Source organism: Lissotriton helveticus, chromosome 10 (assembly GCF_964261635.1).
Source record: "Lissotriton helveticus chromosome 10, aLisHel1.1, whole genome shotgun sequence".
NCBI classification, from domain to species: domain Eukaryota; kingdom Metazoa; phylum Chordata; class Amphibia; order Caudata; family Salamandridae; genus Lissotriton; species Lissotriton helveticus.
This window is the reverse complement of record NC_136071.1, coordinates 1196979019-1197005359: the sequence shown is the minus strand read 5'-3', so window position 1 is coordinate 1197005359 and position 26341 is coordinate 1196979019. Positions and strand designations below refer to the sequence as shown.

Below are 26341 nucleotides of genomic sequence, written 5' to 3'. Positions count from 1 at the left end.
CAATCGACGCAGACTGAGAATAGGGACGTTTGCTGGTCTTCCTGCCCCTGGGGAGCCCCCCAGAGGCCTCAGCATGGGCAGAGGAAGTCTGCCCAGACCCACCTTGTGCCTTCAGTCTGTTTTCCAGGCCTTGGAGCCTGATCTTCATCCTATCTCTCAGGGTCCTGCTGGAGAAGCCCTGGCAAATGTCACACTCCTCTGGGACATGAGATGAGGGAAGGCAGATGATGCACACCTCGTGTGGGTCAGACTTGGCCTTCTTCCTCGAACACTCTGGGCAGTTGTCAAACAAAGCAGGCATTTTGACAAATAAAAGGGTGTTAAGAAACACACACAAGGAAGAGAGCACCAAGTACTTCAAATGAACACTCAAACACTTGAAAAAGCGAAAAATCACCAAATAAACCCTTAGAAAGGGAGAGCTCAATGCTCCAGGGTCCTGCTAGCAGGAGCCGGAAAAAAACTGAAAGTAAAAGGGACCTGCAGTACATTCTGGGATACTGTGAGACTTCTGGAAAGTTCTCTTAAAGGCGCAGTATCCTGTTTTGAGCCATATAATGGCAGCCTATGGGGCGTGTCTGTCCACTTCTTCCTCTCTATCATTCCTGAGGGTTTTGCTGTTAAAGGCAAGGTTTTTCTCTGTGGAGAAACCTGGGCAGGCTGTGCTGTTTGTGGTATTGGTGGAATTTCTAGTTGAAGTACTGGACAGTGTAGCCTGTGGATATAGGCTGCATTATCGGTCTTTAAATTCTCTCTTAAGTGTCTGTGCAGTTCTGCATGTTTTGACAACTTAAGAGATTATTTTTGATTGCTTCGGGGTCCACGCACATGGGTGGGACTATTCACTCGATTATGACTATACACAGAGATCCCCTACTACAGAATATGCCTTACTCAAAAGGGGATGGGGGCAGGAGGGACCTTCGCAAGATTCCTCACAGATGGTTGCAGGTGCGGATTCCTCCAGCAAAAGGGTTTTTGGAACAATAGAGGATTCCCGTTCCTGATACTGGTCCCACAACGGGCCAGAATTGTGTTTGCATGATGAACAAGACAGAATGGAAGAATGTGCCACATGCCATCTAAAGGCAGTGAACCCTTTGGAAAACAAACTAGGAGCAGCCAAACTCGGAGCAGCCAAACTCGGAGCAGCCAAACTCGGAGCAGCCAAACTCGGAGCAGCCAAACTCGGAGAATGTTCTGACACTTCCACGTTTGATGAATGGAGGGTACCAATGATCATGAAGAGGGGGGTGCTAGGGCAATAAAACGGAAGTTCCTCATGCCAGATTCCCCATCAGCATAGAGACCACAGATGGGTATGAACAGACTTCTAAATAAATGACCCAAATACCCACTCAATGACCATGAAGTCAAATTGCCAACTGTTTTATCAAGTTTATTGCAGTTACAATCCAGTAACAAAATACTCACCATCTAGTAAACAAATTACACTCTGGAAGAGGCAGTGAACTTTCCAGTTATCTACGGTCCTATTTTTGTAATAAATCATCATCACAGAGTGTAAAACAGAGTTATTTGCTTGTAGAACAATCTGACATATCAAACAAACATCTGAGAGAGGAAACTTGTACAAAACAGGTAAAGAGTGATTCAATTTCTGAAATATCAAAAGTGACATGAGAAAATACATGTGAAATCTCCTCTACATATGGCAACACGTTGGTCAGACCTACAGGCAGACACATTATGCAGTCCGTCTGCCCAACCGGTGTCAACAAAAACTAGACTGTGGCACAAACCTGTTTCTGAGGACAAGACCCATCACTCAGAAGTCCACGACACACAAACATGAATCTCCAAAACATACATTAAAAAAAGGGACAGAGGAAAGTCTGCCACTTTACACTGCAGTGTGTAGAAAACCTGGAGCTTAGAGCATCTAAGAAAAAAATGTGTACATACTATACAAGTTTTAAATTAAATGCTGCAATCAATTACACCTATAGCTAAGTTTCTAACAGGTTTGGGTCTCATCAGCAAACAACTCAAGTTTTCAAAGCTAAGCAATGTATTCAGCATTTTACTGGCACACGACCAATACCAGGCTATTCCCACCTCTCGAAGATCAGTTAGCACAGTGCAGTACATGTTGCATTTGGGTTCCTTCCCTCAATTGAGCCTCAGCCAAAGCTTGGCTCATAATGCCCTATGTCAGAGAAAGTCGAAGAACAGTTTCATCCAGAATGTGTTGGACTGAAACTTATCAGATTTCATCCTGAACTGAAGAAAGAAAATGTAGCCAGCATTCACCATTTAGTACAGTAATTCCTAGAAAAATTGCATCTTTTTTTTATTTTTGCTCAACGTCTCAAAGAAAAGTTCGTTAATAAGTCCTGCCCTGCTTAAAGTCAGCTTCAAGTTGTGATACCCAGCCAGCTGGGCTAGCAATTCCTAAGGGTTTAAGAGTCCAGTGTTTTGGGGCTGGGTCAGTAGCAGCCGTCCTTCCAGGAGTCGTCTGTAGGAGCACCAGAAGTTCTTGACGAGGAAGGAGGCCTAGGAGAACAAAGACAGGCTAGGTGAGATAACATTCTAGGGTAGATATATGTACACAGCCACCACGCATAGAGGGGCGCATCAGACTCAAACATTAACACCTTCGCTGCGGCGGCTATTCCGCCGCAGCGCTAAGGGGGCAGGGGGGCCCGTGGCATGCCCATGCTGGTGACGGAACCGCTCCGTCACCAGCCTCGGTTGAGCTGTGCTCATGACGGAGCGGTTCCGTCATGGCCCCGCCCGCTCAATGGAACGCGCCGCGCAGGCGCAAAATCAGCGCCGCGCAGGCGCGTCGAGCGGGCCATGACGGAACCGCTCCTTCATCAGCACAGCGCTACCGCGGCTGATGACGGAGCGGTTCCGTCATCAGCACGGAAGTGGTTAAGACATTACTTTGTTGCAACCAGAGATTAAAATACAGGTTTTCACCTGGACCCTTCCACGAGGTAGAAGGCAAGAACAACAGGTCTTATTTCCCCCACGTATATTCATACAAAAACAGGCACACAACCCCACCTTAGCAGGCATACTCATGACCTTCCGTTGGTCCCAACATTCCAACATCCAATGGCTTAGTCCCCTTCTCAGCTCTCCGCCGTGGCCAGACTAGTAAAGTGTATCAAAAGCCGACAAGGGGAAAGCAGGGAGGGCAGAGAGCGACTCTGCACACACCACATGGTTCACACCACACACTCTCCCGCTCTTTGAGTTCACTCCAATGGCAGAGCCAGCCTAGTGAGGGTTGGGTTTAAACTGTAGAATCGTAGTTTTAATATTGCGTATTCTGGCCACATTGGGAGAGGCCAGAGCTTTGAGTGTGTCTAGAGTGGCTCCTAGATAAGACTGCATCTGTGAGGGATGTAGATGAGATTTCTGAGCATTGATGGTGAACCCCAGTTGGTGAAGTAGATTTATTGTGATCTGTGTATGTTGTAGATATTTCTCGCGAGTGCTGGCTTTGATAAGCCAGTTGTCCAGATAGGGGAAGACGTGAATTTGTTGTCTTCTGAGATGAGCAGTTACTACTGCCAGACATTTGGTAAATATTCTGGGTGCTGTAGTCACTCCGAAGGGAAGGCCCTTGAAATGGTGATGCTTGCCTGCTATCACAAATCTGAGGTATTTGCAATGACCCGGATGAACTGAAACGTGAAATAAGCGTCTTTTAAATCCAGGGTAGACAAAGTCTGCTCTCTGTAAAAGAGGGAATACCTGTTGAAGTGTCACCATGCGAAAGTGCTCTGAAAGTATATAATGGTTTAGCTCTCTGAGATCCAGAATAGGTCTGAGGGACCCATCCTTTTGGGGGATTAGAAAGTACAGAGAGTAAAACCCTGAGCCCTGGTACTGTATTAGAACTGGCTCCATTGCTCCTTTTAGTAAGAGGGACTGTAACGAATATGCTACTTACCAGTATGCATCTGTATTCGGCATGTAGGGCTGCTGACATTCATATCTATTGCATAGATTGCCGCCTAGTGTTGGGTCCGGATGATTGCACACTGTTGTCCTGGAAGAGTCTTCGAAGTATCACGAGATAGGTGGCTCCTCCCCTGGACTACAGTGCGCATGGGCATCGACTCCATCCCCAGATTGTTTTTAGCCATTGTGGCAAAGATGGAGTGTAACACCGTGAGTGATGACCATGCTAAGAGTAAGTGTAAGTGCTGCAGCCGCTACAGGCGCCGGGGAGGAGGGCGGGCGATATGAATGTCAGCAGCCCTACATGCCAAGAACAGATGCATACTGGTAAGTAGCATATTCGGTTCGAGGCATGTGGGCTGCTGAATTCATATCTATTGCATAGAATACATAGCAGTCCCTCCATTAGCGGCGGCCGCCTGTGCCAGCTGCAGCAGTTTGAAAAAGTGTTTTTAGAACAGCCTGCCCTACAGCTGCCTGCTGTTTGGAGTGCACATCTACACAGTAGTGTTTTGTAAATGTGTGTGGTGTAGACCATGTGGCTGCTCTACAAATGTCTTCTAAAGGAATATTTCCAAGGAAAGTCATGGAGGCCTTCAACTTGCGGGTGGAGTGTGCCCTTGGGGGGATTGTTAAGGTGCGCTTTGCTTTTCGATAGCAAATTTGAATACACTTAACGATCCACCTGGCTATACCTGCCTTGGAAATGGGGTTGCCTTTGTGTTGTGCTGAAAAGGCAACAAAGAGTTGTTTCGTCTTCCTAAAATCTTTGGTCCTATCAATGTAATACATTAAAGCTCTTTTGACGTCAAGAGTGTGGAGCATTCTCTCCGCCACTGTCTCAGGATTTTGGAAGAACACAGGCAGTTCAATAGTCTGATTGATATGGAACTGTGAAACTACCTTTGGAAGAAATTTAGGGTTAGTGCGCAGCACCACCCGATTGGAATGAATTTGTATGAATGGCTCTTGGATAGTTAGTGCCTGGAGTTCACTAACACGTCGCAGTGATGTAATCTCTATCAGGAAAGCCACCTTCCATGTTAAGAACTGAATCTCGCATGAATGTAGAGGCTCAAAAGGTGGACCCAGCAGTCGGGTGAGGACCACATTAAGGTTCCATTCAGGAGCTGGAGGGGTCCTGGGAGGAATGACTCGTTTGAGTCCTTCCAGAAAGTCTTTAATGGCAGGCACTCTGAAAAGTGAGAGATGCTGCCTGTTTTGGAGATAAGCCGCTATGGCGGATAAATGTATCGGAATGGAAGCATATGCTAGATTGCATTTGTAAAGATGCAACAGATAACAAATGATGTTGTGCGTAGACGCGTCAAGCGGGTCTATGTTGTGGTCTACGCAATAAATGACAAACCGCTTCCATTTTGCCGCATAGCATGCACTGGTGGTGGGCTTTCTTGCCTCTCGTATGATATCCATGCAGTCTGGAGGCAAGTTGAGGTAGCCAAACTCTAAGACCTCAGGAGCCAGATCGCCAGGTTGAGCTGTTGCGGATCTGGGTGCTGAATGTCGCCATGGCTCTGCGTCAAAAGTCTGGGCGTGAGGTGCAGCCTTTGATGCGGTACCACGGAAAGTTCTAGAAACGTGGTGTACCATGGTTGGCGTGCCCACGTTGGAGCAACCAGGATGAGCGTCATTGAGTGTTGCTTCAGCTTGCGTGCCACCAGCGGTATTAGAGGTGCTGGGGGAAAAGCGTACGCAAATTTGCCAGACGAGTTCATCCATATCGCATTGCCCTGAGATTGTGGGTGCGGGAACCTGGCGGCAAAGCTTTGGCATTTGGCGTTTTCCCTTGTGGCGAACAGGTCTATCTCTGGATGACCCTCTGCTGGAAGTACGGGTGGAGTACTGATGGATGTAGCTCCCACTCGTGCATTTGGTGGCTGTACCTGCTGGGCAGATTCGCCATCTGATTGTCCTTGCCTGGGAGGTGTTCCGCTATGAGGAAGATGTTCCTTTGAATGGCCCACTTCCACATGCTCTGAGCCAGATGAGACAACTGTGGAGAGTGTGTACCTCCCTGCTTCTGAATGTAGTACATTGCCGTCATGTTGTCCGTCCGGATCAACACGACCTTGTTGCACAGATGTACCTTGAATGTCTTCATTGCCATGAAGATTGCCATCAGCTCTAGGAGGTTGATGTGCATCTTCTTTTGCTGCGTTGTCCATAGTCCCTGCACCGTTTAGTGGAGTACATGAGCTCCCCATCCCTGGAGAGATGCGTCCGTTGTTAGGATGATTTGTGGCACAGGCTCCTGGAACGGTCGTCCCTTGCAAAGGTTGTGTGGATTCCACCAATGCAGAGTTGTATGCACGACCGGTTACCAACACTAGGTCTCTCAACTGTCCGTGAGCCTGAGTCCACTGATGTGCTAAGCACTCCTGAAGCGGACGCATATGTAGTCTCGCATGCAGGACTATGAAGATGCAGGAGGCCATCATGCCTATCAACTGCATGAACACTCGTGCTGGAAGCGAGTGTTGTGGTCTGAATTTCTGTATCAGCAATTGAATGCTGTTGATCCTCACTGAATTTGGCTGCGCTGTGGCTGCCAGAGTGTTTATTGTTGCGCCCAGATACTGCCGTACATGGGCGGGCTGAAGGTGTGATTTTGGGTAATTTAGTGAGAATCCCAGATCGTGAAGAAGGTGAATGGTGTGGGACATGTTGGCGGCGCACTGCTGGGCCGACTTTGCTTGGACAAGCCAGTCGTCCAGATAAGGGTAGACGTGAACGTTTTGTCTCCTGAGGTGTGCAGCCACTGTTGCCAGGCACTTTGTGAACACCCTGGGCGCTGTAGTCACTCAGAAAGGGAGGACTTTGAATTGGTAATGCTGATTCTGAATGGTGAATCTGAGGTATTTTCTGTGTGACGGATGTAGCGGAATGTGAAAATATGCATCCTTTAGATCTAATGTGGCGAGGAAATCTCCCTGATTGAGCAACGGAAGAACCTGCTGCAGTGTTAGCATGTGAAAGTGTTCTGATAGAATGTACTGGTTTAGGGGTCTGAGGTCTAGCATGGGTCTGAGGGACCCGTCCTTTTTCGGAATTAAGAAGTACAGGGAGTACACTCCTGTGCATCTTTCTTCCACCGGCACGAGCTTGATTGCCCCTTTTTGCAGCATGACGAGTACCTCCTGCTGCAATAAGTGCAAATGCTCTGTGGACGGTGTTTTGGGGGTATGTTGGGTGGAGTGGATGTTAACTCCAGACAATAACCGTACTGGATAAGCTTTCTGACCCACCTGTCTGTGGTGATGGATTTCCAGACTGGCAGGAACTGCTGGAGTCTCCCCCTGACCGGTGTTGTATGGTCGGGGGGCAGTGACAAGGCGTCACTGTTTGTTGGTGGCGGAGGATCGGGAGCTGTTGTTTCCACGACCTCTGCCTTTGGCACTGTTTCCGCGATAGCCACCTCTACTTTGTTTGTTGTACGTGGTTTGCGTGCCACCCTTATTGTACTGTGTTTGCTGGGACAGCTGGCCTCTGGAAACATAAACAATTCCTTTGGGAGAGGCTTAGAACAGCTCAAAAGACAAGCAACAAGCACACACTCTCTGATATAAAAACTTTGTATATGTATTAAAAACAGAACAAAAGACAATATCCTGGAATTACTTCATTCCGTTACATTGCTAGTAAATGCATTAACTTTGTGAAAAGGTGACAATGGTGATTAAGGTGACAAGTGTAGTGTATACAGTGACACTTATATACACAACAATTATTTACAATAAAACCTTAAAGAGAAATGACCAGGGGCGGTGGGGGGATTGGTTTGGAGAGGAAGGAGGAAAACAAGGTATTTTTTGTCGTTTAAGAGGCCAGTTTTTTCAAGTAGATATTCCAAGGAAAACAAAATGGTTAATATCCAAGTTCCTGGATTTTTTAACTTGGCCAAGGTAATAGCGTCGACGTTTCGACCCTCGTTGCACCCCAGTTGGTGGTTGCGGCGGGTCTTTATCAAGACAGGGGGAGGGCTGGAAGGAAAAGGATAGGGATCAGAGAAGTGCTTGTAAATAGCGTCAAAGAATGACGAGAAACGCTCAAGGTTACTTACACGGGGATCGGTCAAATGGTGAAAGTATTCCTGAAGGTAGCCCGATGGTCAACCTAAATAGAAAAAGCCTTTTAGGTCCATGTGTTTGAAGTCCACACGTATGCCGGGCATTGGTCAAAAGACATATTTAAAGTGACTAGGTGGTTATGGAGCCAGGTGATCTGATTACTTCAGTTACTCGGTGTAATGGAATTTGCAAAACGTGCCTCTGTGATTTCGGGGCTGGCAAGGGATGTGCCTAAGTGATTTGAAATTAATTAAAAACGGGTGCAAGTCCGATTTCGGAAATGAAACCCGAGCCCTGACAGTGGGTTAGATTATTACGGATATCACTCGGTAGGTGTCCGAGTTCAAGGGTCTCAAAACTCTTACCTTCGATGCAGTATTTGTCTGCAGTTAAACACAGCGACCTGGAAATGAGCGCCAAACCGAGCTGTCCGGGAGAAATGCTCGAACTGCGGTGCTCCACCTAGGACGCTAAGTATACTCGTAGCCAGGCAACCACAAGCGGAAACGAGGCAGGAAAGGCTTAGCCAATCACAATGGTGGCGTAGCCTAAGACAACGTGGTGCCTTTCGCCTCGAGGACGCTCTGCGCGTCGGTTACTAGGTAACGTTTACAGAGTGACGACAAGCCGAAATTGGCCCAATCAATGAGGGGACGTGAGACGCTAAACAAAACGTCTGGTAAAATTCCTGTCTGAATGGCCCACTGGATGGAATGCTCAGGGATCTGTGTAGTCATATCCCAAGGTATTAGGACCAGGAATAAGGTTTGCGTGTTCGGCTTGGGAGTTCAATGCGAGGTCATACTTTGAACACATCGACCTATAAAATACAATTAACAACCACATTTGTATTTTATCCCATGCTGACAACCATATTTGTATTTTATCATATGGAAAACAGGAAGTCATTTTTCACGGGACAAGAACAGATCTATGCTTTTACAATGCGTATTCTACGTAAAAGTGCAGAAAACAAACACATTTGTGCGTTATCATATTAAGAAGGTAGCAACATGGGAAAAAAGCATTAGGTTATTACCATTGCAAGAAAACAAACAGGTTACAGTAAGGCCATTTGTTTGGAAATTTCCTCATGTTCGTTCAATCCCTGACTCACAGAGTTCAAATTGTGGATCCATTTACACTCTTTTCTCCCCAGTGTAGCGGACATAGACCCCCCTCTAGGATTCACATTAATTTTTTCTAGGATGCGCCAGCGCAAACTTTCAGGGTCATGATTCTGTGTGAGGAAATGGTCTACCATAGGTGCGCCCTGTACCTTGCAACGGATCCTGCTCATGTGTTGCAAAATGCGACACTTCACTTTTTGAGTTGTTTGTCCTACATAGGGTTTGTTGCATGGACATAAGATGATATAAACAACATTAGTTGTGTTACAATTAGCCAGGGTAGGCAGGCCATATGTCTTGTTTTCGTAGGTAAAGGATGGACCATCCATGCACATAGGACACGCCTTACAATTTCCACATCTGACTTGTCCACTGATAGGTGGTAGGCCCAGATGGTCTCTGAGAGTTATTGGTTTCGGTGGTTCCAGGAAGGCTTTGACCACATTGTCCTTGATATTCCTGCCCCTTTTGAATGCAAAAAGTGGAATAGCTTCAGTTTTTAGTTCAGATGCCACTAAGTTCCAATGTTTCTTTACTATATTCTTCACCACATTGCTCTTTGTGTTGAAGGTGGTGACACAGACCATGCCCGTCGTATCGGGATTTTTTCTTTTTGGGGTCAATAGTTCTTCCCTCGGGCAGTACCAAGCTCTTTTCTTTGCCCGTTTCAGCAATCCTTCTGGATAGCCACGTTCACGTAGGCGTTTGGTAAGAATCTCACATTCATTGAAAAAATCCGTTTTCCTGGTGCAATTACGCCTAATCCTCAAGTACTGACCAAAGGGCAGATTATCCCTTAGATTGCGTGGGTGATGGGAATCATATTTCAGTAAGGTGTTTTTCTCCATCGGTTTCCTATAGAGATCGCATATTATCATCCCCTCTTCAGATTTGAAAGAGAGATCCAGGAATGCAATATTCTTTTTATCATAGCTCATGGTAAATTGTATATCTGCACTCCTTGTATTGAGCCAGAGAAAGAAGTCCTTTAGGTCAGTCTCAGTGCCAGTCCAAATCAAGATCACATCATCGATGTAACGCTTCCATATTGATATGGAGTCAATGAATGGATTCTCTTCAGTGTACAAGTGTTGTTCCTCGTATTGCTCCATATATATATTAGCCAAGCTAGGAGCATAGGTAGCTCCCATTGCTACGCCTTTACATTGCATGTAGAATTGTCGCTGGAACACAAAGTAGTTTCGCTTCATAGCAATTTCCAGAAGACCAATTAGGAAAGAGGTAGGTATCCAATGGGGTGCAGGCCGTTTCTCCAGTACATCTTGGATACCTTGAATAGCACTGTCTTGAGGTATCGATGTATATAAAGAAGCAACGTCTAGTGTCACCATGAATTGTGTGGCTTCATCGTATGGTTGTCCCTCCAAAAGTTGTATAATGTGCATCGAGTCCCGCACATAAGATTTTGTTTCAGGTACCAGTGGTTGTAAAAAATGATCGATAAATTGATTCACCGGCTCTAACACAGATCCACAGCCAGATATTATTGGTCTTCCCGGGGGGTTGTCTAACCCCATATGAACCTTGGGTAACGTGTAGATAGTTGGAATCCGGGGCTCTTTTTTGATCAAAAAGTCTCTTTCAGGCGGACTTAAGAAACCCTTGTTTACCCCATCCTCAGCCAGGTTCTTAATCAATGCTTTTATGCTGTTGGTTGGGTCCCTAGGTATCAACTGATAGCTTTCCTTAACCGCAAGTTGTCGTTTGATTTCTGCTACATAGTCGTCCGTATTTTGTAGTACCACTGCTCCACCCTTGTCTGCCGCTTTAACAATGATTGAGGCGTTTTTGCTGAGATCTTTGAGTGCAAGGGACTCATCCTTGGTGATGTTATATTTGATATATTGCCTCTCTTCAATGCTCACCATTACCTCTTGCATTACGATTTGTTCAAATGCCAGTATCCGCTGGCTCATGCAGTAAGATCCAGGAGTAAACGTAGATGGTGGTCTAAAGGGTGTGGCAGCCATCTTGGGGGTGTATTCATTCCTACCAAAATAGTACTGCAGTCTCACTTTCCGGAAAAATTTTTGTAATTCTAATTTTGTAGTGAAGGCATCTGGTCGGTTGCTTGGCACGAAAGACAGACCTTTGTTTAGAATACTTCTTTCAGCAGGAGACATCTGATGGTTAGAGAGATTGATAATTGAGTCATCTGGTGGTAGAGGTGGAATTTCCTGAAGGGATGATTCCGATCCACGAACTGCTTTGTTCACGTGAGGGATTTCGCAAACAGCCCGCTGTGTATCTGTATCGCACAAGACCAGTAATGAGCTTCCTTCTTCAAATGGGCTTACCATCTGTAGGTTTGTTTGCGAGTTGAGATTTCTCCATGAGTCTCCGGTTGGTAGAATCTCACTCTCGTGTTCCCTCTCGGGGCTCCTCTCGAGTTGTTCCATGTTCTTCTGGGTGTCCAACCTCGCTGGGCAGTGCCGCCTCGGTTGGATGGACGGTAGCCTTGCTCTAAAAAATGTTGCTGCGGGGCATCCGATAATTGCCGACTAGTCGATGGTCCTTCTTGCTCTGCTTCAGATCCACTGCCTGCTGATGAGTCTGAGAAAGTTGTGAACCTTCTAGCGCCTTGTCTGCCTCTGTTGGTAAAAAAGCCTTGTTCGTCTTGTTGGTAGTATTCGTCTGCCAAGTATGGATATGTGACCTTTTTGTCGTATGTGCGGATATCTTTACTGAGTTTGTTCAGTTTTCTATTCAGTGTCACTGTGTTAAATTCCGCCAATGTTTTTTCTGCTTTTTCCAATGCCTCTTTGGCGTTTGCTAGTGCACCGTCTTCCAAGATTTCTTTTTTTAGGTCTGCGATTTCTTGTGTTAATTTTTTAACATAGTCTATGGCCGTTTCCACCCCTAGCACCATCCAGTGCCTGGAGCAGTTATTGGCCACAAAGCTAAAGCCTTCTCTGAATTTTGGTACGTCAATGAAAATTCCAGGCTCGTTTCTTACTTGCAATCCTTTCGGAATTATATTGGAAGCTAGATATTTAGTAAGCACGTGTCCATGCAGTCGGGAACGAATTAGCTTCTTTTCCAAGCGTTCTATTTTTACAAGTTTTTCATTCAATGTTACATCGGACGTTGTTTTATCTGAACCAAGCAGGAAGCTAGAGGAATTTTGGTCATCTATTAACTTTGCTATATACTCCTCTGTATAGGACAATGTTTCTTTGTCTGACATATCTCCGTCTAGATAACATGCATTGAAAACAGGTATTGAAGTGTGAATTAATCAATAGAAAGAACCCTCGCAAGTCAGCACTTGCAAAAGAATGATTTATAAAAAGGGGTAACCCTGTGTCCCTCAGAACCTGGGTATATGCGATTAACAAACAAAATGGTTCTGTTGGGTAGCAAAAACAATTCCTTTGGGAGAGGCTTAGAACAGCTCAAAAGACAAGCAACAAGCACACACTCTCTGATATACAAAGTTTTTATATGTATTAAAAACAGAACAAAAGACAATATCCTGGAATTACTTCATTCCGTTACATTGCTAGTAAATGCATTAACTTTGTGAAAAGGTGACAATGGTGATTAAGGTGATTAAGGTGACAAGTGTAGTGTATACAGTGACACTTATATACACAACAATTATTTACAATAAAACCTTAAAGAGAAATGACCAGGGGCGGTGGGGGGATTGGTTTGGAGAGGAAGGAGGAAAACGAGGTATTTTTTGTCGTTTAAGAGGCCAGTTTTTTCAAGTAGATATTCCAAGGAAAACAAAATGGTTAATATCCAAATTGGCCAAGTTAAAAAATCCAGGAACTTGGATATTAACCATTTTGTTTTCCTTGTAACCCAGGTTCTGAGGGACACAGGGTTACCCCTTTTTATAAATCATTCTTTTGCAAGTGCTGACTTGCGAGGGTTCTTTCTATTGATTAATTCACACTTCAATACCTGTTTTCAATGCATGTTATCTAGACGGAGATATGTCAGACAAAGAAACATTGTCCTATACAGAGGAGTATATAGCAAAGTTAATAGATGACCAAAATTCCTCTAGCTTCCTGCTTGGTTCAGATAAAACAACGTCAGATGTAACATTGAATGAAAAACTTGTAAAAATAGAACGCTTGGAAAAGAAGCTAATTAGTTCCCGACTGCATGGACACGTGCTTACTAAATATCTAGCTTCCAATATAATTCCGAAAGGATTGCAAGTAAGAAACGAGCCTGGAATTTTCATTGACGTACCAAAATTCAGAGAAGGCTTTAGCTTTGTGGCCAATAACTGCTCCAGGCACTGGATGGTGCTAGGGGTGGAAACGGCCATAGACTATGTTAAAAAATTAACACAAGAAATCGCAGACCTAAAAAAAGAAATCTTGGAAGACGGTGCACTAGCAAACGCCAAAGAGGCATTGGAAAAAGCAGAAAAAACATTGGCGGAATTTAACACAGTGACACTGAATAGAAAACTGAACAAACTCAGTAAAGATATCCGCACATATGACAAAAAGGTCACATATCCATACTTGGCAGACGAATACTACCAACAAGACGAACAAGGCTTTTTTACCAACAGAGGCAGACAAGGCGCTAGAAGGTTCACAACTTTCTCAGACTCATCAGCAGGCAGTGGATCTGAAGCAGAGCAAGAAGGACCATCGACTAGTCGGCAATTATCGGATGCCCCGCAGCAACATTTTTTAGAGCAAGGCTACCGTCCATCCAACCGAGGCGGCACTGCCCAGCGAGGTTGGACACCCAGAAGAACATGGAACAACTCGAGAGGAGCCCCGAGAGGGAACACGAGAGTGAGATTCTACCAACCGGAGACTCATGGAGAAATCTTAACTCGCAAACAAACCTACAGATGGTAAGCCCATTTGAAGAAGGAAGCTCATTACTGGTCTTGTGCGATACAGATACACAGCGGGCTGTTTGCGAAATCCCTCACGTGAACAAAGCAGTTCGTGGATCGGAATCATCCCTTCAGGAAATTCCACCTCTACCACCAGATGACTCAATTATCAATCTCTCTAACCATCAGATGTCTCCTGCTGAAAGAAGTATTCTAAACAAAGGTCTGTCTTTCGTGCCAAGCAACCGACCAGATGCCTTCACTACAAAATTAGAATTACAAATTTTTTTCCGGAAAGTGAGACTGCAGTACTATTTTGGTAGGAATGAATACACCCCCAAGATGGCTGCCACACCCTTTAGACCACCATCTACGTTTACTCCTGGATCTTACTGCATGAGCCAGCGGATACTGGCATTTGAACAAATCGTAATGCAAGAGGTAATGGTGAGCATTGAAGAGAGGCAATATATCAAATATAACATCACCAAGGATGAGTCCCTTGCACTCAAAGATCTCAGCAAAAACGCCTCAATCATTGTTAAAGCGGCAGACAAGGGTGGAGCAGTGGTACTACAAAATACGGACGACTATGTAGCAGAAATCAAACGACAACTTGCGGTTAAGGAAAGCTATCAGTTGATACCTAGGGACCCAACCAACAGCATAAAAGCATTGATTAAGAACCTGGCTGAGGATGGGGTAAACAAGGGTTTCTTAAGTCCGCCTGAAAGAGACTTTTTGATCAAAAAAGAGCCCCGGATTCCAACTATCTACACGTTACCCAAGGTTCATATGGGGTTAGACAACCCCCCGGGAAGACCAATAATATCTGGCTGTGGATCTGTGTTAGAGCCGGTGAATCAATTTATCGATCATTTTTTACAACCACTGGTACCTGAAACAAAATCTTATGTGCGGGACTCGATGCACATTATACAACTTTTGGAGGGACAACCATACGATGAAGCCACACAATTCATGGTGACACTAGACGTTGCTTCTTTATATACATCGATACCTCAAGACAGTGCTATTCAAGGTATCCAAGATGTACTGGAGAAACGGCCTGCACCCCATTGGATACCTACCTCTTTCCTAATTGGTCTTCTGGAAATTGCTATGAAGCGAAACTACTTTGTGTTCCAGCGACAATTCTACATGCAATGTAAAGGCGTAGCAATGGGAGCTACCTATGCTCCTAGCTTGGCTAATATATATATGGAGCAATACGAGGAACAACACTTGTACACTGAAGAGAATCCATTCATTGACTCCATATCAATATGGAAGCGTTACATCGATGATGTGATCTTGATTTGGACTGGCACTGAGACTGACCTAAAGGACTTCTTTCTCTGGCTCAATACAAGGAGTGCAGATATACAATTTACCATGAGCTATGATAAAAAGAATATTGCATTCCTGGATCTCTCTTTCAAATCTGAAGAGGGGATGATAATATGCGATCTCTATAGGAAACCGATGGAGAAAAACACCTTACTGAAATATGATTCCCATCACCCACGCAATCTAAGGGATAATCTGCCCTTTGGTCAGTACTTGAGGATTAGGCGTAATTGCACCAGGAAAACAGATTTTTTCAATGAATGTGAGATTCTCACCAAACGCCTACGTGAACGTGGCTATCCAGCAGGATTGCTGAAACGGGCAAAGAAAAGAGCTTGGTACTGCCCGAGGGAAGAACTATTGACCCCAAAAAGAAAAAATCCCGATACGACGGGCATGGTCTGTGTCACCACCTTCAACACAAAGAGCAAAGTGGTGAAGAATATAGTAAAGAAACATTGGAACTTAGTGGCATCTGAACTAAAAACTGAAGCTATTCCACTTTTTGCATTCAAAAGGGGCAGGAATATCAAGGACAATGTGGTCAAAGCCTTCCTGGAACCACCGAAACCAATAACTCTCAGAGACCATCTGGGCCTACCACCTATCAGTGGACAAGTCAGATGTGGAAATTGTAAGGCGTGTCCTATGTGCATGGATGGTCCATCCTTTACCTACGAAAACAAGACATATGGCCTGCCTACCCTGGCTAATTGTAACACAACTAATGTTGTTTATATCATCTTATGTCCATGCAACAAACCCTATGTAGGACAAACAACTCAAAAAGTGAAGTGTCGCATTTTGCAACACATGAGCAGGATCCGTTGCAAGGTACAGGGCGCACCTATGGTAGACCATTTCCTCACACAGAATCATGACCCTGAAAGTATGCGCTGGCGCATCCTAGAAAAAATTAATGTGAATCCTAGAGGGGGGTCTATGTCCGCTACACTGGGGAGAAAAGAGTGTAAATGGATCCACAATTTGAACTCTGTGAGTCAGGGATTGAACGAACATGAGGAAATTTCCAAACAAATGGCCTTACTGTAACCTGTTTGTTTTCTTGCAATGGTAATAACCTAATGCTTTTTTCCCATGTTGCTACCTTCTTAATATGATAACGCACAAATGTGTTTGTTTTCTGCACTTTTACGTAGAATACGCATTGTAAAAGCATAGATCTGTTCTTGTCCCGTGAAAAATGACTTCCTGTTTTCCATATGATAAAATACAAATATGGTTGTCAGCATGGGATAAAATACAAATGTGGTTGTTAATTGTATTTTATAGGTCGATGTGTTCAAAGTATGACCTCGCATTGAACTCCCAAGCCGAACACGCAAACCTTATTCCTGGTCCTAATACCTTGGGATATGACTACACAGATCCCTGAGCATTCCATCCAGTGGGCCATTCAGACAGGAATTTTACCAGACGTTTTGTTTAGCGTCTCACGTCCCCTCATTGATTGGGCCAATTTCGGCTTGTCGTCACTCTGTAAACGTTACCTAGTAACCGACGCGCAGAGCGTCCTCGAGGCGAAAGGCACCACGTTGTCTTAGGCTACGCCACCATTGTGATTGGCTAAACCTTTCCTGCCTCGTTTCCGCTTGTGGTTGCCTGGCTACGAGTATACTTAGCGTCCTAGGTGGAGCACCGCAGTTCGAGCATTTCTCCCGGACAGCTCGGTTTGGCGCTCATTTCCAGGTCGCTGTGTTTAACTGCAGACAAATACTGCATCGAAGGTAAGAGTTTTGAGACCCTTGAACTCGGACACCTACCGAGTGATATCCGTAATAATCTAACTCACTGTCAGGGCTCGGGTTTCATTTCCGAAATCGGACTTGCACCCGTTTTTAATTAATTTCAAATCACTTAGGCACATCCCTTGCCAGCCCCGAAATCACAGAGGCACGTTTTGCAAATTCCATTACACCGAGTAACTGAAGTAATCAGATCACCTGGCTCCATAACCACCTAGTCACTTTAAATATGTCTTTTGACCAATGCCCGGCATACGTGTGGACTTCAAACACATGGACCTAAAAGGCTTTTTCTATTTAGGTTGACCATCGGGCTACCTTCAGGAATACTTACACCATTTGACCGATCCCCGTGTAAGTAACCTTGAGCGTTTCTCGTCATTCTTTGACGCTATTTACAAGCACTTCTCTGATCCCTATCCTTTTCCTTCCAGCCCTCCCCCTGTCTTGATAAAGACCCGCCGCAACCACCAACTGGGGTGCAACAAGGGTCGAAACGTCGACGCTATTACCTTGGCCAAGTTAAAAAATCCAGGAACTTGGATATTAACCATTTTGTTTTCCTTGGAATATCTACTTGAAAAAACTGGCCTCTTAAACGACAAAAAATACCTCGTTTTCCTCCTTCCTCTCCAAACCAATCCCCCCACCGCCCCTGGTCATTTCTCTTTAAGGTTTTATTGTAAATAATTGTTGTGTATATAAGTGTCACTGTATACACTACACTTGTCACCTTAATCACCATTGTCACCTTTTCACAAAGTTAATGCATTTACTAGCAATGTAACGGAATGAAGTAATTCCAGGATATTGTCTTTTGTTCTGTTTTTAATACATATAAAAACTTTGTATATCAGAGAGTGTGTGCTTGTTGCTTGTCTTTTGAGCTGTTCTAAGCCTCTCCCAAAGGAATTGTTTTTGCTAACCAACAGAACCATTTTGTTTGTTAATCGCATATACCCAGGTTCTGAGGGACACAGGGTTACCCCTTTTTATAAATCGGCCTCTGGAAACACCTCTATTGCCTGAGCGACAAAAAGAACTACCCCTGAACTGCTGCGACTGGAGAGCCCCCATAGACTTTGCAGTCTCAGTGTCCTTTTTGATTTTATCCAGGGTGGTGTTCACCTCAGGTCCAAATAAGTGATCAGGGTTTACAGGCTGATTGAGGATGGTGGTTTGTACCTCTGGTTTGACCCCGGAGATTCTGAGCCAGGCCTGACGCCGCAACATTACACTGGTGTTAATGGCCCTGGCCGCGGTGTCTGCTGCGTCCAGTGCACACTTAATAGAAGCATTTGAGACGAGTTTCCCTTCTTGTATGAGCATCTCTGCTGCCCCTTTATATTCATCTGGCAAGTGTTGTAACAGGGTCTCAAGTGTATCGTAATGTGCCCTGTCGTATCTGGCTAAGAGTGCCTGAGTGTTTGAAATGCGCCAGATATTGGCCACTTGAGCCACCACCCTTTTCCCTGATGCTTCTAGCACTTTAGATTCCTTGTCAGGGGGAGGAGCATCACCAGTAGTTTGTGAGTTTTCCCTCTTCCGGGCATTGGAAACAACTAGAGAGTCCAACGGCAACTGGCCCCTGATGTAGGTAGGGTCCCCAGGCGCCGGCTTGTACTTCTTCTCAATTCTGAGGTTTATAACCCTGGCCCTTGTGGGTTCTTTAAAAATGTCTCCAGCATGTTTTAAGACACCCTTCAGCATTGGCAGAGTCTTAACGGTCTTCTCAGAGGTGGAAAAGGTGTCAAACAAAAAATCCACCTCAACAGGGTCAGCATGGAGCTGGACATCATGATTCTTGGCTGCCCTTTCAATAAGCGCATTAAATGCCGCTGAGTCCTCAGTAGGCTATGTTTTCACGTTATACACCTGAGTGTCTGGGGCAGTTTGTGGATCCCCTGGGTCAGCAGCATCTGCCCATGTGTCATGTTGATCCTCAGGATCAGTGTCGGCAGGGTAGTTGTACTCATCATAGTCACCTTCCCCAGCCTCCACCTCTGAGTAAGTGGGCGAGATTGGAGCGGTGTCCTGTCCACGTGGAGCTATCAGTTCTACAAGAACGGGTGAATCCGTGGAATCCTTCTTCTTTAATGGAATTGTGTAGGACTCCATAGGCTGTGCCGGTGCGATCTTTCGTTTGTAAATAGAAAGTCTACCCGTGTCAGCGTCGATGAATTGTTCCGACTGCTCCTCAAGCAGGGGTTGTCGATGCCTCGTGCCCACAACAGCAGGTGTAGGCTTCGGCCCCGTGGACACCTTCATGGACGCCTCGACGACCGTCTTAGGCGCGAATGCCTTCGGCACCACTTTTGGTGGCAGCGTAAACTGAATGGGCGCTGACGACTTTTGCGGTTTGGTGGCAGGCTACGGCGCGGAAGTATCCTTCGGATCGACAGCGGAAGTTTTGTCCTTAATGCGTTTCAACGATTCCGACACCTGCTTCGAGAAGGAGGCGGACATCTGCGTCGACTCGACAGGTTCCTTTGAGCCACCACCAGGTGCGGACTCGAGGGTTGTAGCGCCCTTGGCCTTGTCTGGCCGACGCGCAGGATCGACAACTTTTGTAGCTCCGAGTCCTTTGCCGACGGCCCTCGGCGCCGATTTCTTCGAGTCGACGACCTTGACAAGTGCTTTCGGTGTCCCAGTCTTCGGCTCGACACCCTTGAGCGACTTCACCGGGTTGATAACCTTTTTAGGCTTTGGCGGCGCCGATAGGTCAGAAGACTTCGAGCCGACCAAGGCAACACGCACTTTCGGTTTCGACGGCGGTTCTAGCCCTTTCGGTTGTGTAGACACCGAAGCTTTCTCTTTCGGTTTCGATTTCACCAGTTGTGGCTCTTTAGAAGTGTCCGTAGCCGGGCCCGGAGGCGAGACTGTAGAACCCAGTGTAAGATCTTGGGTAAGGCCTTGTGGCGATCCCTCGACCTGAGCCGTATGTATCGTTTCAACGGGGCATAGCTCCTCGCTTGAGCTATCTTCCATGGCCCCATAGTCGTCTCCTACCTCGTCGACGACTTCTTCAGCATCGAGCATTTCTACATCAGCGTCGTAGTTGGAGTCGATCTCCGCTGCTGGATTGGACATCGGCTCTTGATCTTCCTGCTCGTCTGCCTCTTCTTCCTCGGTATCGAAAATGTTCACCGGGTCAGGTGCCGTCTGCTGGGCCTCCTGGCGCGCTGCGCGCCGAAGTCGAATTGTCTTCTTGGAGCGGAAACGAGAACAAGCCATACAGTTGGCTTCATCGTGATCCGGCGACAGGCACTTGTTGCACACCGGGTGGACGTCGATGTGAGGATACTTCGAGTTGCACATGGGGCACCTTTTGAACGGGCTCCGTTCCATGATGTTTCGTCGAATAAGGCCTCTAGCGTCGACCGGGCCTTGAGCACCGAAGAGCCACGCGACTCCTCTAGATGTCCGACTCGGGAGCTGAGCCGGAACAGAACTGGCACCGATCACAAGACAATACCGACGATATAGGAAAGGCCTTTGGGCCAAAAAGAAAAGTTTCTATTGATTCTGAACTTGCGTGATCAAATATGCATCCGAACCCAATGGCGGAAAAAAACAATCTGGGGATGGAGTCGATGCCCATGCGCACTGTAGTCCAGGGGAGGAGCCACCTATCTCGTGATACTTCGAAGACTCTTCCAGGACAACAATGTGCAATCATCCGGACCCAACACTAGGCGGCAATCTATGCAATAGATATGAATTCACCAGCCCACATGCCTCGAATCTCTTGTTTGATTGAGCAAGTGTATGTGTTCTGAAGACGGCTTGTGAGGTCGAGGTGGAATGCTTGGGGGATTGCAGGTAAGCTCCAGGCAATAACCATGTTGGATAAGGCCAAGCACCCATTTGTCCGAAGTTATAAACGGCCAAATGGGGAGAAATTGTTAAAGTCTTCCCCCGACAGGTGTGGTGTACCTACCTGTGCTTCCCATGCCGGGAACAACACTTGTCATGGGCATGAGTCTCCTGGGTGAACTCTTCACCAGCGAGGCATACCTGTGCTTCGCATGCCAAATGTTTTACTTGTCGTGAGCGCCTTTTCTATGCTTCACCAGCTATGGATAGTCTGTATGTACAACACTTATCAATGGCGCGGATATCCTGGAAGAATGCGTCACCTGTGAGGGGTCGCTTGTGCGCTGTGTACTATGTACTCTGTGAAAAACAAGGATCTCCTAGGAGAATGTTTCACCAGCTGTGTAGAATACATGTCAAGGGCACGGATCTCTTGGAAGGGAGCTTCACAGCCGAGAAGTCTTCTGTGCTTCACTAGCAGTGGTACAACACCTGTCAATGCCAAGCGTATCCAGGGTAGAACACGTCACCAGCGAGGGATGACTTGTGCTTTACACCTCCTGTCCCACATTTGTCTTTGGGAGACCGTCTACTTGTAGGGTGCTTCTCTTACCTGGGCAGTCTGTTCAAGGTGTGCTATTTACAACGGCAGCCAAGAGCATGAAATACAGATTCTCTGGTCTGGGTTTCCCTCCGATATCCAGGACTGTGGCAAATCTCTGTACATGTGGAAATCCTGGAGAACTTTTTTTAAATACACATTTTCTCAAATATCAATTGAATGAAAATATCCCCATAAAAGAGGAAACAGTTTCTAGAATTTTTTGGTTTAAAAAATATATCCAGTCTGCCAAATTGAACACAGTATAAGTTTGGTTGAACCAATTGCAATCTCTGTTTTTAACAAAACTAAAAGGAAAATGTTGCCTCACAAGTCTAGTCCTGGAGTCTGTTGCCTGTGCCTCCCAGGCTCTGTCTCGCCAACAGTGAGTCCAACCATCCCCTTTCCCCTCCACCAAGAAGGGTGGAGTGATGACCATTCCCTACAGAACTGCGAGGGCAGGCTGCCTCGGGCAAGAGCCAAAGACCCTTCAATGGGTTGTTCCTGTGGAAGAACGAACTCTACAACAGTCTAATGAGATTTCCTGAAAGCAGTCCTAAGAGCTGCTAAAAACAAGGAGAGCAGGTTAAAAAACATCTCTCATCCAATTCAGGACTCAATATTCATGTTCCAATAAATCTGTTGTATTTTTCGATATAGTGGAAAATGCAATGAATGAGAGTAAAGACCGCTTCCAAACCGACATTCACAAGGACTGGGTACACCTGGTCAATAGAACAATGTAGACCTGGATTTACAAAAATGTGGTACCTTTGCGTTTTCTCTTTGTGGATTAAAAGTAAACACTTTGGTTGAAAGATTAACTATCTGCATGTGTGGTCCTTTTGCGCCATCAAGTGTCCAGATTGAAAACTGCAGACATGTGAAAAACATCAGTGGCTTGGTTACAACTGTCAGCTGACTGGAGCATCAGTGGGGTTCTCAGTGCGGGCGGATTAAACCGATTTCACGCAACCCTATATATAAACTCCGCTTCAGTAGGCTTCTTGCAGGAAACAGGGCAGTTTTGCTTCAAATACTAGTGACATTCTCAGGGTGTGGGGTTATGTTCCCTTTCTGCCTTGCAGGGATCTCTAAGCTTTTCTGTAGTGAGAGTTACTTCTGATCAGTGAAAATCACTGTGAGCTACTGGAGGCGAAACAACTCGCGCATTATTACCAGACACCACCGCGCCCAGCGTCATTTACGTTAAGACTGATGTCCATAGAGCCAGATACTATGGTTTGAACAAAATACTTTGTCATGGGGCACTGTGACAGGGCTGCCATGTGCATCAGTGAGAGCGTGATCTTTGGGGATGGATGAACACGTATGCGCGTATGAATGGGATATTGGTCTATGGTGAATGAATGTCATATGTACTTGAGGCACAGGACATACCTTTCGCCATACGTGGCACCGCTACATGTATAGAACTGGAAAAGTCCCAAAACACTCAACTGTTAAGAAGCCCTTTAGTGTATTTCCCTCATAACTCGCAATGCCAACTCAATCCAAAGATATGCAATATTATACAATTTAAGACATATAATGAACAAATCAAGAATCCTAAAAAACGTGTGTATTGTATTAAAAATACAGTTTATTACAAATCAGTAAAATCAATGTTATATAACATAATTATAGTGCCAAATTTCCAAATATAAAAAAACAGTCTTTGTTAAAAAGAAGTTATCAGTACAAATACAAAGTTAAAAAAGTACATCATAAAAATCACAGTTGTTAGGGTTGTCGACGCAGCGTTTCGGTGTGTAACGATACCACCTTCATCAGGACAAACAATTCTATACAAAAAAAGCATATAATTAGATACATACAGTGGTTTATTAAAAAATGATATTTATTTAAAAAAATATACTTATCACAGTATTAGGGCACTTTTTTATTTACACACGTTGTGTTATTTGTTTTTATCTAACAAAGAAGTATCATCATTGATGCGTCATTCAGGCATTTGAGTTATACTGGGCTATACACGTGGTTCTTAACTATAGTGACATGAAATCACCATTAAGGCCTGAATGACGCATCATTTTTTAATAAACCACTGTATGTATCTAATTATATGCTTTTTTGTATAGAATTGTTTGTCCTGATGAAGGTGGTATCGTTACACACCGAAACGCTGCGTCGACAACCCTAACAACTGTGATTTTTATGATATACTTTTTTAACTTTGTATTTGTACTGATAACTTCTTTTTAACAAAGACTGTTTTTTTATATTTGGAAATTTGGCACTATAATTATGTTATATAACATTGATTTTACTGATTTGTAATAAACTGTATTTTTAATACAATACACACGTTTTTTTAGGATTCTTTATCTGTTCATTATATGTCTTAAATTGTATAATATTGCATATCTTTGGATTGAGTTGGCATTGCGAGTTATGAGGGAAATACACTAAAGGGCTTCTTAACAGTTGAGTGTTTTGGGACTTTTCCAGTTCTTTACTCTTATTCTCCTGGTCCCGAATTGGATTTCAAAGGAGACCTCCCTTGCCTTTCTTTTACCGCTACATGTATAACACAAACATACAACCATTCTTTTAAATGGGATACATTTAAAGTGCAGAAAAACTTTCTGCAACAATGTTCCAAGTATGAAACATTTATCTGCACTTTAAATTCCTCCCACTTAAAAAAGTACTGTGTTTTCAATTATACACCTAGTCCTGGGTCCACTGGGAGCAGCAGGGCTGCTGTTTTTAAATACAACACTCTGAAATTAAAATGAAGAGTTAACTTAATCATTAAGGTAACTTTTCATTTTTTCCCATTTAAAATCATTCAGAAACATTGTTCTCAGCGCCAATATTGAGTTGACAAGGACTTTTGATTAAGAGTACCTCAGTGCTTCCGTTCTTCACCCCTGTGCCCCAGCCTGGGTCATAAATCTAACTCAACACTGCTCATTATGAAGCCCAGCTATCTGCAGCCCGATGATAATAATGTAAAATAAACTCAGCCTTCCCTTAACACTATCAATGCTACAGCAATTCATCCTCTGTGCAACAGATCCTTGAATTCCATTGTTCATGACGAGCTCAGCTCGTCATGAGCACACAAGAAGTGTACTGCATGACGAGCTGAGCTCGTCATGAGCATGGAAGGGGTTAACTCTAAAGAAAAATGTGACCCTGTGCTTATTTAAAAATGAACTCAAGGCTGTGAGCTACTCTAAAGGTGTCTGGGAGCTACTGGGAGCTGGCGATTGACTGGCTGGAGACACCTGCATTAGACACGGAAATGGTAGGTAAGTGTTTGCAGGCAAAATGTTAGATGGACAGGACATTTGTTTACTGAATGTATAGACTCCTGATGTTATGGATGTGCCTTAAGGTACCCATGGGATTGGGAGGCGATTACAACCATGTGAACGACCCCTTTGAAATCAGGCGCCACCCACAAGAACCATTTTTGAGGAGGGGTACTGCGCCACCTGGGCAAAATAGATGTTTGAAAGACACAACACCCTGCAGACACATTCTTTTTTTACTTCTCTAGCCTCATGGTTCACACAGTACTTCACTATTTCTTTCTGAGCAGGGAATTTTGTAGTAATAGCCCACCGTCCTCTGCTGCTTGGATTGAGGTGGAACTGCCACGGTTCATGCATTCCCACTTAGCGTTTCAGGATGTAGATGTTAAAAGATGCTACATTCCGCCTAAACAGCCCTACCTACCTTTGATTAACTGGGGTAAGGCGTGTTGGTAGCCTTGTACAGTACAGTACAAAGATGATAATACAAGAGTTCTTTTTAGATAGAACTTGAATATCAGAAGGTTGTACACAGTCTGTGAAGCACACGCGAGTCCATGCAGTAATAGATTTGTCCCAGGAGAGACGGTCCCTGGACTTGTGTTGTACAAAACCTGTGAAGCACATGCAAGTCCATGCAGTAAAAGATTTGTCCCTGGAGAGAGGGTCCCTAGACTTGTGTTGTACACAGCGTGTAAAGCAAGATTTGTCCCATGCGAGAGGGGCCCTGGACTTGTGTTGTACACAGCGTGTAAAGCACACGCGAGTCCATGCAGTAATAGATTTGTCCCTGGAGAGAGGGGCCCTGGACTTGTGTTGTACACAGCGTGTAAAGCACAAGTGAGTCCATGCAGTAAAAGATTTGTCCCAGGCGAGACGGTCGATGGACTTCTGTTGTACACAGCGTGTGAAGCACACGCGAGTCCATGCAGTAATAGATTTGTCCCATGCGAGAGGGTCCCTGGACTTCTGTTGTACACAGCGTGTGAAGCACACGCGAGTCCATGCAGTAATAGATTTGTCCCTGGAGAGAGGGGCCCTGGACTTGTGTGGTACACAGCGTGTGAAGCACACGCGAGTCCATGCAGTAATAGATTTGTCCCTGGAGAGACGGTCGATGGACTTGTGTTGTACACAGCGTGTAAAGCACAAGCGAGTCCATGCAGTAATAGATTTGTCCCAGGAGAGAGGATCCCTGGACTTGTGTTGTACACAGCGTGTAAAGCACAAGCGAGTCCATGCAGTAAAAGATTTGTCCCTGGAGAGACGGTCGATGGACTTGTGTTGTACACAGCGTGTAAAGCACAAGCGAGTCCATGCAGTAAAAGATTTGTCCCAGGCGAGAGGGTCCCTGGACTTCTGTTATACGCAGCGTGTGAAGCACACGCGAGTCCATGCAGTAATAGATTTGTCCCATGCGAGAGGGTCCCTGGACTTGTGTTGTACACGCAAGTCCATGCAGTAAAAGATTTGTCCCAGGAGAGACGGTCCCTGGACTTGTGTTGTACAAAACCTGTGAAGCAC

The 26341-nt window shown here is 45.2% G+C and overlaps 1 protein-coding gene across 3 annotated transcripts in view; it reads right to left on the bottom strand.

Moving 5' to 3' along the window:
• Positions 1–1378: 1378 nt before the first annotated feature.
• The window catches only part of LOC144784941 (SLAIN motif-containing protein-like), a 227660-nt gene continuing 202697 nt past the window's right edge, over positions 1379–26341 (bottom strand). For all 3 annotated transcript variants that reach the window (XM_078664055.1, XM_078664057.1, XM_078664056.1), the window contains one exon: positions 1379–2517. In XM_078664055.1, coding sequence (XP_078520181.1) covers positions 2451–2517 — 67 coding nt within the window. In that variant the 3' untranslated portion in view covers positions 1379–2450. The remainder of the gene's footprint in view (positions 2518–26341) is intronic.